The sequence below is a fragment of the Oncorhynchus mykiss genome, chromosome 30, assembly GCF_013265735.2.
Source record: "Oncorhynchus mykiss isolate Arlee chromosome 30, USDA_OmykA_1.1, whole genome shotgun sequence".
In the NCBI taxonomy this organism is placed as follows: domain Eukaryota; kingdom Metazoa; phylum Chordata; class Actinopteri; order Salmoniformes; family Salmonidae; genus Oncorhynchus; species Oncorhynchus mykiss.
Genome location: NC_050570.1, coordinates 3,010,001 through 3,027,688, shown reverse-complemented (window position 1 = coordinate 3,027,688; position 17,688 = coordinate 3,010,001). Strand labels below are relative to the sequence as shown.

At 49.8% G+C, this 17,688-nt stretch overlaps 1 protein-coding gene across 4 annotated transcripts in view; it reads right to left on the bottom strand.

Moving 5' to 3' along the window:
- iqch (IQ motif containing H) overlaps positions 1 to 17,688 on the bottom strand; it is a 111,516-nt gene that overhangs the window by 24,920 nt on the left and 68,908 nt on the right. For all 4 annotated transcript variants that reach the window (XM_036968629.1, XM_036968627.1, XM_036968630.1 and 1 more), the window contains 2 exons: positions 14,848 to 14,968; positions 14,095 to 14,260 (listed from right to left, as the gene is read on the bottom strand). In XM_036968629.1, the coding sequence (XP_036824524.1) occupies positions 14,095 to 14,260; positions 14,848 to 14,968 (287 nt within the window). The remainder of the gene's footprint in view (positions 1 to 14,094; positions 14,261 to 14,847; positions 14,969 to 17,688) is intronic.

Sequence of the window (17,688 nt, the reverse complement as noted above, 5' to 3'; positions counted from 1 at the left end):
TTTCTATCAGGAGTGATGGTGTGTTTCTATCTGATGGTGTGTTTCTATCAGGACTGATGGTGTGTTTCTATCTGATGGTGTGTTTCTATCTGATGGTGTGTTTCTATCAGGACTGATGGTGTGTTTCTACCAGGACTGATGGTGTGTTTCTACCAGGACTGATGGTGTGTTTCTATCTGATGGTGTGTTTCTATCAGGACTGATGGTGTGTTTCTACCAGGACTGATGGTGTGTTTCAGGACTGATGGTGTGTTTCTATCAGGACTGATGGTGTGTTTCTACCAGGACTGATGGTGTGTTTCTACCAGGACTGATGGTGTGTTTCTACCAGGACTGATGGTGTGTTTCCATCAGGACTGATGGTGTGTTTCTATCAGGACTGATGGTGTGTTTCAGGACTGATGGTGTGTTTCTACCAGGACTGATGGTGTGTTTCTATCAGGACTGATGGTGTGTTTCAGGACTGATGGTGTGTTTCTATCAGGACTGATGGTGTGTTTCAGGACTGATGGTGTGTTTCTACCAGGACTGATGGTGTGTTTCTATCAGGACTGATGGTGTGTTTCTACCAGGACTGATGGTGTGTTTCTACCAGGACTGATGGTGTGTTTTAGGATCTTTAGTACTTTCTGCACATCAAGATTAAAGGAATTGGTTTAATATAAAAACCAACAAGCATTAATAGTAATAATATATATATATAGATAGAGATTATTATATAGATAGATATATAGATAGAGATTATTATATAGATAGATATATAGATAGAGATTATTATAAAGATAGATATATATAGATAGAAATAGATATCATTATAGAGATAGATATTATATAGATAGATATATAGATAGAGATAGATATTATTATAAAGATAGATATATATAGATAGAAATAGATATTATTATATAGATAGAGATAGATATTATTATAAAGATAGATATATATAGATAGAAATAGATATTATTATATAGATAGAGATAGATATTATTATATAGATAGATATATAGATAGAGATAGATATTATTATAAAGATAGATATATATAGATAGAGATAGATATTATATAGATATATATATAGATAGAGATATATATTATTATATAGATAGATCTATATACAGATAGATATTATTATAGAGATATATATTATTATATAGATATATATATATATAGATAGAGATAGATATTATATAGATAGATATATAGATAGAGATAGATATTATTACATAGATAGATATATAGATAGAGATAGATATTATATAGATAGATATATAGATAGAGATATATATTATTATATAGATAGATATTTATATATATATTTATATATATATATATATATATATAGATAGATATTATTATATAGATAGATATATATATAGATAGATATTATTATATAGATAGATATATATATATATAGATAGAGATAGATAGATATTATTATATAGATATATATATATATAGAGATAGATATTATTATAAAGATAGATAGAAATAGATAGAAATAGATATTATATAGATAGAGATAGATATTATTATATAGATATATATATATATATATATAGAGATAGATATTATTATAAAGATAGATATAAATAGATAGAAATAGATATTATATAGATAGATATAGATATTATTATATAGATAGATATATAGATAGAGATTATTATAAAGATAGATATATATAGATAGAAATAGATATCATTATAGAGATAGATATTATATAGATAGATATATAGATAGAGATAGATATTATTATAAAGATAGATATATATAGATAGAAATAGATATTATTATATAGATAGAGATAGATATTATTATAAAGATAGATATATATAGATAGAAATAGATATTATTATATAGATAGAGATAGATATTATTATATAGATAGATATATAGATAGAGATAGATATTATTATAAAGATAGATATATATAGATAGAGATAGATATTATATAGATAGATATATAGATAGAGATATATATTATTATATAGATAGATCTATATACAGATAGATATTATTATAGAGATATATATTATTATATAGATATATATATATAGATAGAGATAGATATTATATAGATAGATATATAGATAGAGATAGATATTATTACATAGATAGATATATAGATAGAGATAGATATTATTACATAGATAGATATATAGATATAGATATTATTATATAGATAGATATATATAGATAGAGATAGATATTATTATATAGATAGATATATTAGAGATAGATATTATTATATAGATAGATATATAGATAGAGATAGATGTTATTATATAGATAGATACATAGATAGAGATAGATATTATTATATAGATAGATATATATAGATAGAGATAGATATTATTATATGATAGATATATATAGATAGAGATAGATATTATATAGATATATATATATATAGATAGATATATAGATAGATATTATTATATAGATATATATAGATAGATATTATTACATAGATATATAGATAGATATTATTATATAGATAGATATAGTATTATATAGATAGAGAGAGAGACAGAGACAGAGACAGAGACAGACAGACAGACAGACAGACAGACAGACAGACAGACAGAGAGAGAGAGAGAGAGAGAGAGAGCGTGAGACAGAGACAGAGACAGAGACAGAGACAGAAAGAGAGAGAGAGAGAGAGAGATAGATATATAGATATATAGATATAGTCCTTAAGGTCTCAGCTTCATCAGGTATCAATCAACATTATTACATTATTATTAGACAGTGTAAAACTGCTGCATTAGTACCTTTTAGTCCTGATGATATTATCCACCGTGAGAGGCATTAGGGGAGAGAAACACTGTTAATAACTGGTGCTTTAGAGGACACTACAGCTTATAAGGCATGACTAGCCTCTCCTGCTTTAGAGGACACTACAGCTTATAAGGCATGACTAGCCTCTCCTGCTTTAGAGGACACTACAGCTTATAAGACATGACTAGCCTCTCCTGCTTTAGAGGACACTACAGCTTATAAGGCATGACTAGCCTCTTGTGCTTTAGAGGACACTACAGCTTTAAAAGACTAGCCTCTCCTGCTTTAGAGGACACTACAGCTTATAAGGCATGACTAGCCTCTCCTGCTTTAGAGGACACTACAGCTTATAAGGCATGACTAGCCTCTCCTGCTTTAGAGGACACTACAGCTTATAAGGCTAGCCTCTCCTGCTTTAGAGGACACTACAGCTTATAAGGCATGACTAGCCTCTCCTGCTTTAGAGGACACTACAGCTTATAAGACATGACTAGCCTCTCCTGCTTTAGAGGACACTACAGCTTATAAGGCATGACTAGCCTCTCGTGTGTGTGTGTGTGTGTGTGTGTGTCAGCCCAATACCTAGCTCTTCAGCAGATCTCTACGGAGACGGAGAGACTCATTCCAGACCGTGTGTATGGCTGCATGGTAAATTACATCATTAGAAGTATATTAAGGGGGTCGTGACTGGTCATCTGGTCGTGGCCCACTGTTTAAAACGTGGCTAATTTCCCCATAATAACCCTGGTAGTTCCTCCCAAATGGCACCCTATGCCCTATGTATGTAGTGCACTACTTCAGACCAGGGTCCATGGACATCTAGTCTAAAGTAGTGCACTACAGAGTGAATAGGGTGCCATTTGGGACTGTAATAGCTGTGGCCTCTCTTCACACAGAGACATAAATCCCAGCTGAAGGAGTTGTTAAAAACCAAACAGCAGTGGGAGCTCAGTCACCTGGCGCTCCTCACAGTAAACAATGCTGCTGAACACACCATGCAAACGGCTGCTCGCTTCCTGAACCACACACACACGCTCAGACAGACAGACACACACACACACGCGCTCAGACAGACAGACACACATACACGCATGCACACAGACAGACAAACACATACACGCATGCACACACACACAAACAGACACACACACACATACATACACGCACACACACACACAGACAGACACACACACACACACAGACAGACAGACACACACGCACGCGTGCACACAAGTATGCACACACACAGACAGACAAACACATACACACATGCACACACACGCACAAACAGACACACACACACATACATACACGCACACACACAGACAGACACACAAACACACACATGCACACACACGCACAGACACACACACATACATACACGCACACACGTGCACACGCACAGTTGCACACACACACACGTGCACACACACAGTTGCACACACACACACGTGCACACACACAGACACACACACGTACACACACACAGACAGCCTGAAAAAACAACCCAACCCCAGCATTATCCACAGACTACACTAAGGGTTGCTATCCCAACCCCAGCATTACCCACTGACTACACTAAGGGTTGCTATCCCAACCCCAGCATTACCCACTGACTACACTAAGGGTTGCTATCCCAACCCCAGCATTACCCACTGACTACACTAAGGGTTGCTATCCCAACCCCAGCATTAGCCACTGACTACACTAAGGGTTGCTATCCCAACCCAAGCATTACCCACTGACTACACTAAGGGTTGCTATCCCAACCCCAGCATTACCCACTGACTACACTAAGGGTTGCTATCCCAACCCCAGCATTACCCACTGACTACACTAAGGGTTGCTATCCCAACCCCAGCATTACCCACTGACTACACTAAGGGTTGCTATCCCAACCCCAGCATTACCCACTGACTACACTAAGGGTTACTATCCCAACCCCAGCATTACCCACTGACTACACTAAGGGTTGCTATCCCAACCCCAGCATTACCCACTGACTACACTAAGGGTAGCTATCCCAACCCCAGCATTAGCCATTGACTACACTAAGGGTCGCTATCCCAACCCCAGCATTACCCTCTGACTACACTAAGGGTTGCTAGCCCAACCCCAGCATTATCCACTGACTACACTAAGGGTTGCTATCCCAACCCCAGCATTATCCACTGACTACACTAAGGGTAGCTATTCCAACCCCAGCATTACCCACTGACTACACTAAGGGTTGCTATCCCAACCCCAGCATTAACCACTGACTACACTAAGGGTTGCTATCCCAACCCCAGCATTACCCACTGACTACACTAAGGGTTGCTATCCCAACCCCAGCATTACCCACTGACTACACTAAGGGTTGCTATCCCAACCCCAGCATTAACCACTGACTACACTAAGGGTTGCTATCCCAACCCCAGCATTACCCACTGACTACACTAAGGGTTGCTATCCCAACCCCAGCATTATCCACTGACTACACTAAGGGTAGCTATCCCAACCCCAGCATTAACCACTGACTACACTAAGGGTCGCTATCCCAACCCCAGCATTACCCACTGACTACACTAAGGGTCGCTATCCCAACCCCAGCATTAGCCACTGACTACACTAAGGGTCGCTATCCCAACCCCAGCATTAGCCACTGACTACACTAAGGGTCGCTATCCCAACCCCAGCATTAGCCACTGACTACACTAAGGGTCGCTATCCCAACCCCAGCATTAGCCACTGACTACACTAAGGGTAGCTATCCCAACCCCAGCATTAGCCACTGACTACACTAAGGGTAGCTATCCCAACCCCAGCATTAGCCACTGACTACACTAAGGGTCGCTATCCCAACCCCAGCATTAGCCACTGACTACACTAAGGGTCGCTATCCCAACCCCAGCATTAGCCACTGACTACACTAAGGGTCGCTATCCCAACCCCAGCATTACCCACTGACTACACTAAGGGTCGCTATCCCAACCCCAGCATTAGCCACTGACTACACTAAGGGTCGCAATCCCAACCCCAGCATTACCCACTGACTGCACTAAGGGTCGCTATCCCAACCCCAGCATTACCCACTGACTACACTAAGGGTCGCTATCCCAACCCCAGCATTACCCACTGACTACACTAAGGGTAGCTATCCCAACCCCAGCATTATCCACTGACTACACTAAGGGTCGCTACCCCTACCCCAGCATTACCCACTGACTACACTAAGGGTAGCTATCCCAACCCCAGCATTACCCACTGACTACACTAAGGGTCGCTATCCCAACCCCAGCATTAGCCACTGACTACACTAAGGGTCGCTATCCCAACCCCAGCATTACCCACTGACTACACTAAGGGTCGCTATCCCAACCCCAGCATTAGCCACTGACTACACTAAGGGTCGCTATCCCAACCCCAGCATTAGCCACTGACTACACTAAGGGTCGCTATCCCAACCCCAGCATTAGCCACTGACTACACTAAGGGTAGCTATCCCAACCCCAGCATTAGCCACTGACTACACTAAGGGTCGCTATCCCAACCCCAGCATTAGCCACTGACTACACTAAGGGTCGCTATCCCAACCCCAGCATTAGCCACTGACTACACTAAGGGTCGCTATCCCAACCCCAGCATTACCCACTGACTACACTAAGGGTCGCTATCCCAACCCCAGCATTAGCCACTGACTACACTAAGGGTCGCTATCCCAACCCCAGCATTACCCACTGACTACACTAAGGGTCGCTATCCCAACCCCAGCATTACCCACTGACTACACTAACGGTAGCTATCCCAACCCCAGCATTAGCCACTGACTACACTAAGGGTCGCTATCCCAACCCCATCATTACCCACTGACTACACTAAGGGTAGCTATCCCAACCCCAGCATTACCCACTGACTACACTAAGGGTAGCTATCCCAACCCCAGCATTAGCCACTGACTACACTAAGGGTCGCTATCCCAACCCCAGCATTACCCACTGACTACACTAAGGGTAGCTATCCCAACCCCAGCATTAGCCACTGACTACACTAAGGGTTGCTATCCCAACCCCAGCATTACCCACTGACTACACTAAGGGTAGTTATCCCAACCTCAGCATTACCCACTGACTACACTAAGGGTAGCTATCCCAACCCCAGCATTACCCACTGACTACACTAAGGGTAGCTATCCCAACCCCAGCATTACCCACTGACTACACTAAGGGTAGCTATCCCAACCCCAGCATTACCCACTGACTACACTAAGGGTCGCTATTCCAACCCCAGCATTACCCACTGACTACACTAAGGGTAGCTAAATCTACTCCAGCATTACCCACTGACTACACTAAGGGCTGCTATCCCAACCCCACCCCAGCATTACCCACTGACTACACTAAGGGTAGCTATCCCAACCCCAGCATTACCCACTGACTACACTAAGGGTAGCTATCCCAACCCCAGCATTACCCACTGACTACACTAAGGGTCGCTATTCCAACACCAGCATTACCCACTGACTACACTAAGGGTCGCTAAATCTACTCCAGCATTACCCACTGACTACACTAAGGGTCGCTATCCCAACCCCACCCCAGCATTACCCACTAACTACACTAAGGGTCGTTATCCCAACCCCAACCCACATTACCCACTGACTACACTAAGGGTTACTATCCCAACCCCAGCATTACCCACTGACTACACTAAGGGTAGCTCTGCGTCAGTTGAGGCTCAAGCCAAAGTGGACACTGGGCCCTGCTTGCAGGACTAAGGACAGATCTGAGTACAGCCTGTAAACCCTATCTATTCATCCTGCGTTAACTAAAACCCCTGTCAGTTTAATACCAGGCACTAGGGTGAGTGATGGACTGACACACACACACACACACACACACACACACACACACACACACACAGTAAGAACCCCCCCCCCAATGTCTGCCTCCTTCATTGTCAGCGTTAACAAAGGGCAGTACAGCAGCTGGCCTCTGTAGGCTCTGTAGAGGTTCCATTAAAACCCTGTCTGATATTCCAGCTGATGTTTCAGTCACACTACAATGGGGAGGACAGCACAGGAGAGGTCTTCTTATTCTCTGTCCTGGGTCACATGACCCTCCCTGGTCTTCTTATTCCCTGTCCTGGGTCACATGACCCTCCCTGGTCTTCTTATTCTCTGTCCTGGGTCACATGACCCTCCCTGGTCTTCTTATTCTCTGTCCTTTGTCACAAGACCCTCCCTGGTCTTCTTATTCTCTGTCCTGGGTCACATGACCCTCCCTGGTCTTCTTATTCTCTGTCCTGGGTCACATGACCCTCCCTGGTATTCTTATTCTCTGTCCTGGGTCACATGACCCTCCCTGGTCTTCTTATTATCTGTCCTGGGTCACATGACACTCCCTGGTCTTCTTATTCCCCCATTCTGGGTCACATAAAGGAGATGCAGCTCTCGGATACAGGTCTGAATCTAAATAGATTAACAGGTCTGAATCTAAATGGATTTACAGGTCTGAATCTAAATAGATTTACAGGTCTGAATCTAAATAGATTTACAGGTCTGAATCTAAATAGATTAACAGGTCTGAATCTAAATAGATTAACAGGTCTGAATCTAAATGGATTAACAGGTCTGAATCTAAATAGATTAACAGGTCTGAATCTAAATGGATTAACAGGTCTGAATCTAAATGGATTAACAGGTCTGAATCTAAATAGATTAACAGGTCTGAATCTAAATGGATTTACAGGTCTGAATCTAAATAGATTAACAGGTCTGAATCTAAATGGATTAACAGGTCTGAATCTAAATGGATTAACAGGTCTGAATCTAAATAGATTAACAGGTCTGAATCTAAATGGATTAACAGGTCTGAATCTAAATGGATTAACAGGTCTGAATCTAAATAGATTAACAGGTCTGAATCTAAATAGATTTACAGGTCTGAATCTAAATGGATTAACAGGTCTGAATCTAAATGGATTTACAGGTCTGAATCTAAATGGATTAACAGGTCTGAATCTAAATAGATTTACAGGTCTGAATCTAAATAGATTAACAGGTCTGAATCTAAATGGATTAACAGGTCTGAATCTAAATGGATTTACAGGTCTGAATCTAAATGGATTTACAGGTCTGAATCTAAATGGATTAACAGGTCTGAATCTAAATAGATTAACAGGTCTGAATCTAAATGGATTAACAGGTCTGAATCTAAATGGATATAAATGCAGACCAATAATGTCTTTCAAATGGCACACTATGTTGTATAGGGCACTACTATTGACCAGGGCCCTAATAAACAAAGTAGTGTTTCCGTTGTCTCCGTCGACCACACACCATACTGATTGGTCTCCGTCGACCACACACCATACTGATTGGTCTCCGTCGACCACACACCATACTGATTGGTCTCCGTCGACCACACACCATACTGATTGGTCTCCGTTGGCCACACTCCATACTGATTGGTCTACCACACGACTGTCTGGTGGTGTCCAGCTTCAGTCAAGACACTGACCCCCCCGAAGACACTGACCCCCCCCAACCCCAAAGACACTGACCCCCCCAACCCCGAAGACACTGCCCCCCCAAAGACACTGACCCCCCCAACCCTGAAGACACTGCCCCCCCTAAGACACTGCCCCCCCCAACCCCGAAGACACTGACCCCCAAAGACACTGAACCCCCCAACCCCAAAGACACTGCCCCCCCCAAAGACACTGACCCCCCCAACCCCGAAGACACTGACCCCCCCGAAGACACTGAACCCCCCAACCCCGAAGACACTGCCCCCCCAAAGACACTGACCCCCCCAACCCGGAAGACACTGCCCCCCCAAAGACACTGACCCCACCTATGAAGACACTTCCCCCCCCAAAGACACTGACCCCCCCTATGAAGACACTCCCCCCCCAAAGACACTGACCCCCCCCAACCCCGAAGAAACTGCCCCCCCCCAAAGACACTGACCCCCCCCAACCCCAAAGAAACTGCCCCCCCCCCCAAAGACACTGACCCCCCCAACCCCGAAGACACTGCCCCCCCAAAGACACTGACCCCCCCAACCCCGAAGAAACTGCCCCCCCCAAAGACACTGACCCCCCCAACCCCGAAGAAACTGCCCCCCCCCAAAGACACTGACCCCCCCTATGAAGACACTGCCCCACCACCAAAGACACTGCTCCCACCCCCCGAATACAAATTCATCCACAAACACAAAAATAATTTGTTATATGTCTGATATAATTGCGTTTTCATGAATTTGATGTTGTCATCTTTAATTTAAAGACCAGGGACACGGCAGGATGAAGTAGGAACGGGTCACTTGCACAGGGTATTCTATCAGCGGAATGTCACGGAAACCATTCCACAGCCCCTTCTGGATCAATACTTGGAGTCAATACAGCCGCCTGCTAGACGCTGAGGTTAAACTACCATGAATTAATCTGCTTCCGACGTCATCAATCAACCCATGTCTCGACACAAATACAACCCCAGAGAGGTGGAAGACAAAGTGACTGGACTAATGTTCATATGTACGTTGTTCTAAGTAGACCGGCCAACATCGTCAGAATACTGCAAGCATCCGGCCTGGGGTCCACGCATCCGGCCTGGGGTCCAAGCATCCGGCCTGGGGTCCAAGCATCCGGCCTGGGGTCCAAGCATCCGGCCTGGGGTTCAAGCATCCGGCCTGGGGTTCAAGCATCCGGCCTGGGGTCCAAGCATCCGGCCTGGGGTTCAAGCATCCGGCCTGGGGCCAAGCATCTGGCCTGGGGCCAAGCATCCGGCCTGGAGTCCTAGCATCCGGCCTGGGGTCCTAGCATCCGGCCTGGGGTCCAAGCATCCGGCCTGGGGTCCAAGCATCCGGCCTGGGGTCCAAGCATCCGGCCTGGGGTCCAAGCACCCGGCCTGGGGTCCAAGCACCCGGCCTGGGGTCCAAGCATCCGTCTTGGGGTCCAAGCATCCGGCCTGGGGTCCAAGCATCCGGCCTGGGGTCCAAGCATCCGGCCTGGGGTCCAAGCATCCGGCCTGGGGTTCAAGCATCCGGCCTGAGATCCAAGCATCCGGCCTGGGATCCAAGCATCCGGCCTGGGGTCCAAGCATCCGGCCTGGGGTCCAAGCATCCGGCCTGGGGTCCAAGCATCCGGCCTGGGGTCCAAGCATCCGGCCTGGGGTTCAAGCATCCGGCCTGGGGTCCAAGCATCCGGCCTGGGGTTCAAGCATCCGGCCTGGGGCCAAGCATCTGGCCTGGGGCCAAGCATCCGGCCTGGAGTCCTAGCATCCGGCCTGGGGTCCTAGCATCCGGCCTGGGGTCCAAGCATCCGGCCTGGGGTCCAAGCATCCGGCCTGGGGTCCAAGCATCCGGCCTGGGGTCCAAGCACCCGGCCTGGGGTCCAAGCACCCGGCCTGGGGTCCAAGCATCCGTCTTGGGGTCCAAGCATCCGGCCTGGGGTCCAAGCATCCGGCCTGGGGTCCAAGCATCCGGCCTGGGGTCCAAGCATCCGGCCTGGGGTTCAAGCATCCGGCCTGAGATCCAAGCATCCGGCCTGGGATCCAAGCATCCGGCCTGGGGTCCAAGCATCCGGCCTGGGGTCCAAGCATCCGGCCTGGGGTCCAAGCATCCGGCCTGGGGTCCAAGCATCCGGCCTGGGGTCCAAGCATCCGGCCTGGGGTTCAAGCATCCGGCCTGGGATCCAAGCATCCGGCCTGGGGTCCAAGCATCCGGCCTGAGATCCAAGCATCCAGCCTGGGATCCAAAGTGACTTGTTGAAACTGAGCATATCAGTCTTGATTCCAGGTCCTCGTAATCACAAAGCATCTCAGAAGTAGAAAAACTGATCTGAGACCAATTTTTCCTTTCAATTAATAACGAATAAGAGGAGATGACCTGATCTGAGACACTGTGAATATGAGCCCCGGCTATCCAGTCATAGGGCCAAACACAGACAGTCAGACAGAATATTCCCCCAGAAGCAGTCAATCAGATCTCTTTAGAATGACCTATAGATAGCCTAAATAGACCCCTGCCACCCTGCCTGTCTAGGGGTTGTTATAAGGTCAGAGGGCACCATCAGTTTATTGACACAATAAGAGCTGGCAGTTTATTAGATGGTTCTGCTCTCTGTCTATCCTGGAGAAGTAGGGGGAGGGGGGAGAGAGATACATCTATCCTGGAGAAGTAGGGGGAGGGGGGAGAGAGATACATCTATCCTGGAGAAGGAGGGAGAGGGGGGAGAAAGAGAGAGAGAGAGGGGGGGGAGAAAGAGAAAGAGAGAGAGAGAGAGGGGGGGGGAGAGGGGGGGGGGGAAGAGAGAGAGAGAGAGTGGGGGGGGAAGAGAGAGAGAGACAGAGACAGAGACAGAGAGAGAGAGAAAGAGAGACAGAGACAGAGAGAGAGAGAGAGAGAGAGAGAGAGAGAGAGAGAGAGAGAGACAGGAAGAGAGAGAGACAGGAAGAGAGACAGAGAGAGAGAGAGGGGGGGAGAAAGAGAGAGAGAGAGAGAGAGAGGGGGGGGGAGAGAGAGAGGGGGGGGGGGGAGAGAGAGAGAGTGGGGGGAGAAAGAGAGAGAGAGACAGAGACATCTATCTGCTGATGTGTGTCCTCCTCCCTGACCTAACCTCAGCTTCCCTAAATTGATCTCTCATTCTGACCAGCATAGTAACAACCTATACCTCTGACTGCAACGGCGTGATCGACTACACAACTCTGGATTGGAGGGACCACTATACTGCCTGTCTACAGATGTAGTATTTAAAATTAAATCACCCTATTGCAGGACACTTGTCGTGTATTTAAAGTTTTAAAAAGGCTTCTGAAGTTTCAGACTTGATTTTCCCACACGAAAAAGGCATCAACTTCTACAAGATTGTCCATTAATTATAATCCACATCATAATTCACATTTCCTGTTGCTGCAGGAAACTGGCTCATATTAAGATCCTATATCTGTATTCAGTCAACAACCCACTGGCTACCTACCTACTAATCTCAGAACCTGCCCTGGCTATCTACGAAATCTGGTTGTGGAGGCAGTGGTTTCATTTAGACACTCATGAGAGACTACCTCCCGTTTCACCCTGTCTCTCCTAGCTGCTGCTCCAGTGTCCTAGGGCCTCCCTGTCTCTCCTAGCTGCTGCTCCAGTGTCCTAGGCGCTCCCTGTCTCTCCTACCTGCTGCTCCAGTGTCCTAGGGCCTCCCTGTCTCTCCTAGCTGCTGCTCCAGTGTCCTAGGGCCTCCCTGTCTCTCCTAGCTGCTGCTCCAGTGTCCTAGGGCCTCCCTGTCTCTCCTACCTGCTGCTCCAGTGTCCTAGGGCCTCCCTGTCTCTCCTAGCTGCTGCTCCAGTGTCCCAGGGCCTCCCTGTCTCTCCTAGCTGCTGCTCCAGTGTCCTAGGGCCTCCCTGTCTCTCCTAGCTGCTGCTCCAGTGTCCTAGGGCCTCCCTGTCTCTCCTAGCTGCTGCTCCAGTGTCCTAGGGCCTCCCTGTCTCTCCTAGCTGCTGCTCCAGTGTCCTAGGGCCTCCCTGTCTCTCCTAGCTGCTGCTCCAGTGTCCTAGGGCCTCCCTGTCTCTCCTACCTGCTGCTCCAGTGTCCTAGGGCCTCCCTGTCTCTCCTACCTGCTGCTCCAGTGTCCTAGGGCCTCCCTGTCTCTCCTAGCTGCTGCTCCAGTGTCCTAGGGCCTCCCTGTCTCTCCTAGCTGCTGCTCCAGTGTCCTAGGGCCTCCCTGTCTCTCCTACCTGCTGCTCCAGTGTCCTAGGGCCTCCCTGTCTCTCCTAGCTGCTGCTCCAGTGTCCTAGGCGCTCCCTGTCTCTCCTAGCTGCTGCTCCAGTGTCCTAGGGCCTCCCTGTCTCTCCTAGCTGCTGCTCCAGTGTCCTAGGCGCTCCCTGTCTCTCCTAGCTGCTGTTCCAGTGTCCTAGGCGTTTCCTGTCTCTCCTATCTGCTGCTCCAGTGTCCCAGGGCCTCCCTGTCTCTCCTACCTGCTGCTCCAGTGTCCTAGGGTCTCCCTGTCTCTCCTACCTGCTGCTCCAGTGTCCTAGGGCCTCTCTGTCTCTCCCACCTGCTGCTCCAGTGTCCTAGGGCCTCATTTTCTCTCCAACCTGCTGCTCCAGTGTCCTAGGGCCTCCCTGTCTCTCCTATCTGCTGCTCCAGTGTCCTAGGGCCTCCCTGTCTCTCCTATCTGCTGCTCCAGTGTCCCAGGGCCTCCCTGTCTCTCCTACCTGCTGCTCCAGTGTCCTAGGGCCTCCCTGTCTCGTCTCTCCTACCTACTGCTCCAGTGTCCTAGGGCCTCCCTGTCTCTCCTACCTGCTGCTCCAGTGTCCTAGGGCCTTCCTGTCTCTCCTACCTGCTGCTCCAGTGTCCTAGGGTCCAGGAATGTGGCCAGGTCCATAGAGACATGTCCGATGATGTGGCGTTGAAGACAGGCATGTCCCACACGGAGACAGAGGGTGTGCAGGGCATCAGGACACACAGAGGTTTGAGGCACTGAGGATCCTGCAGTCTCCAACTCACTGACAGAAGAAGAAGAGGAAGAAGAAGAGGAAGAAGCTGTCCAATGTAAATAAATGTGTTTTATTACAACCCTTGAGAAACACACATACTCAGACATAGGTTGGAGAGGTTGGGGCAGAGGAGTTTTAGGGGTTCAGTTCACGAAGGGTACAACGGCAGAAGATGTCATCTCAAATTTAATCCCAGCAACACTTGGATTTCCAGCTCACTTCCTGTCAGAAGTCGGGTTGCTGGACCAACTCTCTAACCTCTAGGCACGGTGACCTCTAACCTCTAGGCTGCACGGTGACCTCTAACCTCTAGGCTGCCTACCTGGTGACCTCTAACCTCTAGGCTGCCTACCTGTTGACCTCTAACCTCTAGGCTGCCTACCTGGGGCCGTGGAGCTGGTCTCCACAGGACAGCACGGTGACATCTAACCTGTAGGCTGCCTACCTGGGGCTGTGGAGCTGGTCTCCACAGGACAGCATGGTGACCTCTAACCTCTAGGCTGCCTACCTGGGGCCGTGGAGCTGGTGACCTCTAACCTCTAGGCTGCCTACCTGGGGCCGTGGAGCTGGTGACCTCTAACCTCTAGGCTGCCTACCTGGGGCCGTGGAGCTGGTCTCCACAGGACAGCACAGTGACCTCCCCGTCTGGCTGCAGTAGCAGGTCTACTGTTAGACAGGTAACACTGTCTGAGGGAGGGTATCCCTCCACTACACCACCTGGAGGGGGGGGGGGGGGGATTGGGGAGGAGGAAGAGGGGGTGAGAAGTGGCAGAGGGAGGAGAAGTGGCAGGGGGAGGAGAAGGAGGGGTGAGAAGTGGCAGAGGGAGAAGAAGGAGGAGAATGAGGGGGTTAGACGTGGCAGGGGGAGGAGGAGGAGGAGGAGAATGAGGGGGTGAGAAGTGGCAGGGGGAGGAGAAGGAGGAGAATGAGGGGGTGAGAAGTGGCAGGGGGAGGTGAAGGAGGAGAATGATGGGGTGAGAAGTGGCAGGGGGAGGAGAAGGAGAATGAGGGGGTGAGAAGTGGCAGGGGGAGGAGAAGGAGGAGAATGAGGGGGTGAGAAGTGGCAGGGGGAGGAGGAGGAGGAGAATGAGGGGGTGAGAAGTGGCAGGGGGAGGAGAATGAGGGGGTGAGAAGTGGCAGGGGGAGGAGGAGGAGGAGAATGAGGGGGTGAGAAGTGGCAGGGGGAGGAGGAGGAGGAGAATGAGGGGGTGAGAAGTGGCAGGGGGAGGAGAATGAGGGGGTGAGAAGTGGCAGGGGGAGGAGGAGGAGGAGAATGAGGGGGTGAGAAGTGGCAGGGGGAGGAGGAGGAGGAGAATGAGGGGGTGAGAAGTGGCAGGGGGAGGAGAATGAGGGGGTGAGAAGTGGCAGGGGGAGGAGGAGGAGGAGAATGAGGGGGTGAGAAGTGGCAGGGGGAGGAGGAGGAGGATAATGAGGGGGTGAGAAGTGGCAGGGGGAGGAGAATGAGGGGGTGAAAAGTGGCAGGGGGAGGAGGAGGAGGAGAATGAGGGGGTGAGAAGTGGCAGGGGGAGGAGGAGGAGGAGAATGAGGGGGTGAGAAGTGGCAGGGGGGGAGAAGGAGGAGAATGAGGGGGTGAGAAGTGGCAGGGGGAGGAGGAGGAGAATGAGGGGGTCAGAAGTGGCAGGGGGAGGAGGAGGAGAATGAAAATGTGGAGTAGCAGGAGGGGACGGGGAGGAAGAGGAGGGGATGGGGAGGAAGAGTTGTGATGGGGAGGAAGAGGAGGGGATGGGGAGGAAGAGGAGGGGATGGGGAGGAAGAGGAGGGGATGGGGAGGAAGAGGCGAGGATGGGGAGGAAGAGGAGGGGATGGGGAGGAAGAGGAGGGGATGGGGAGGAAGAGGCGGGGATGGGGAGGAAGAGGAGGGGATGGGGAGGAAGAGGAGGGGATGGGGAGGAAGAGGCGAGGAAGAGGCGAGGATGGGGAGGAAGAGGCGAGGATGGGGAGGAAGAGGCGGGGATGGGGAGGAAGAGGAGGGGATGGGGAGGAAGAGGAGGGGATGGGATGGGGAGGAAGAGGCGAGGAAGAGGAGAGGATGGGGAGGAAGAGGCGGGGATGGGGAGGAAGAGGAGGGGATGGGGAGGAAGAGGAGGGGATGGGGAGGAAGAGGCGAGGAAGAGGCAAGGATGAGGAGGAAGAGGCGGGGATGGGGAGGAAGAGGAGGGGATGGGGAGGAAGAGGCGAGGAAGAGGCGAGGATGGGGAGGAAGAGGCGGGGATGGAGAGGAAGAGGAGGGGATGGGGAGGAAGAGGAGGGGATGGGGAGGAAGAGGCGAAGATGGGGAGGAAGAGGAGGGGATGGGGAGGAAGAGGCGGGAATGGGGAGGAAGAGGAGGGGATGGGGAGGAAGAGGAGGGGATGGGGAGGAAGAGGAGGGGATGGGGAGGAAGAGGCAGGGATGGGGAGGAAGAGGAGGGGATGGGGAGGAAGAGGCGAGGATGGGGAGGAAGAGGAGGGGATGGGGAGGAAGAGGCGGGGATGGGGAGGAAGAGGAGGGGATGGGGAGGAAGAGGCGAGGAAGAGGCGAGGATGAGGAGGAAGAGGCGGGGATGGGGAGGAAGAGGAGGGGATGGGGGGGAAGAGGCGAAGAAGAGGCGAGGATGGGGAGGAAGAGGCGGGGATGGAGAGGAAGAGGAGGGGATGGGGAGGAAGAGGCGAAGATGGGGAGGAAGAGGAGGGGATGGGGAGGAAGAGGCGGGAATGGGGAGGAAGAGGAGGGGATGGGGAGGAAGAGGAGGGGATGGGGAGGAAGAGGAGGGGATGGGGAGGAAGAGGCAGGGATGGGAGGAAGAGGAGGGGATGGGGAGGAAGAGGCGAGGATGGGGAGGAAGAGGCGGGGATGGAGAGGAAGAGGAGGGGATGGGGAGGAAGAGGCGAAGATGGGGAGGAAGAGGAGGGGATGGGGAGGAAGAGGCGGGAATGGGGAGGAAGAGGAGGGGATGGGGAGGAAGAGGAGGGGATGGGGAGGAAGAGGAGGGGATGGGGAGGAAGAGGCAGGGATGGGGAGGAAGAGGAGGGGATGGGGAGGAAGAGGCGAGGATGGGGAGGAAGAGGAGGGTATGGGGAGGAAGAGGAGGGTATGGGGAGGAAGAGGCGGGGATGGGGAGGAAGAGGGGGGGATGGGGAGGAAGAGGAGGGGATGAAGAGGAGGGGATGGGGAGAAAGAGTCGTGATGGGGAGGAAGAGGAGGGGATGGGGAGGAAGAGGCGAGGATGGGGAGGAAGAGGAGGGGATGGGGAGGAAGAGGAGGGGATGGGGAGGAAGAGGCGAGGATGGGGAGGAAGAGGGGGGGATGGGGAGGAAGAGGGGGGGATGGGGAGGAAGAGGAGGGGATGGGGAGGAAGAGGAGGGGAGGAGGGGATGGGGAGGAAGAGGAGGGGATGGGGAGGAAGAGGCGGAGGGGTACAGTAAAATATAAATAGT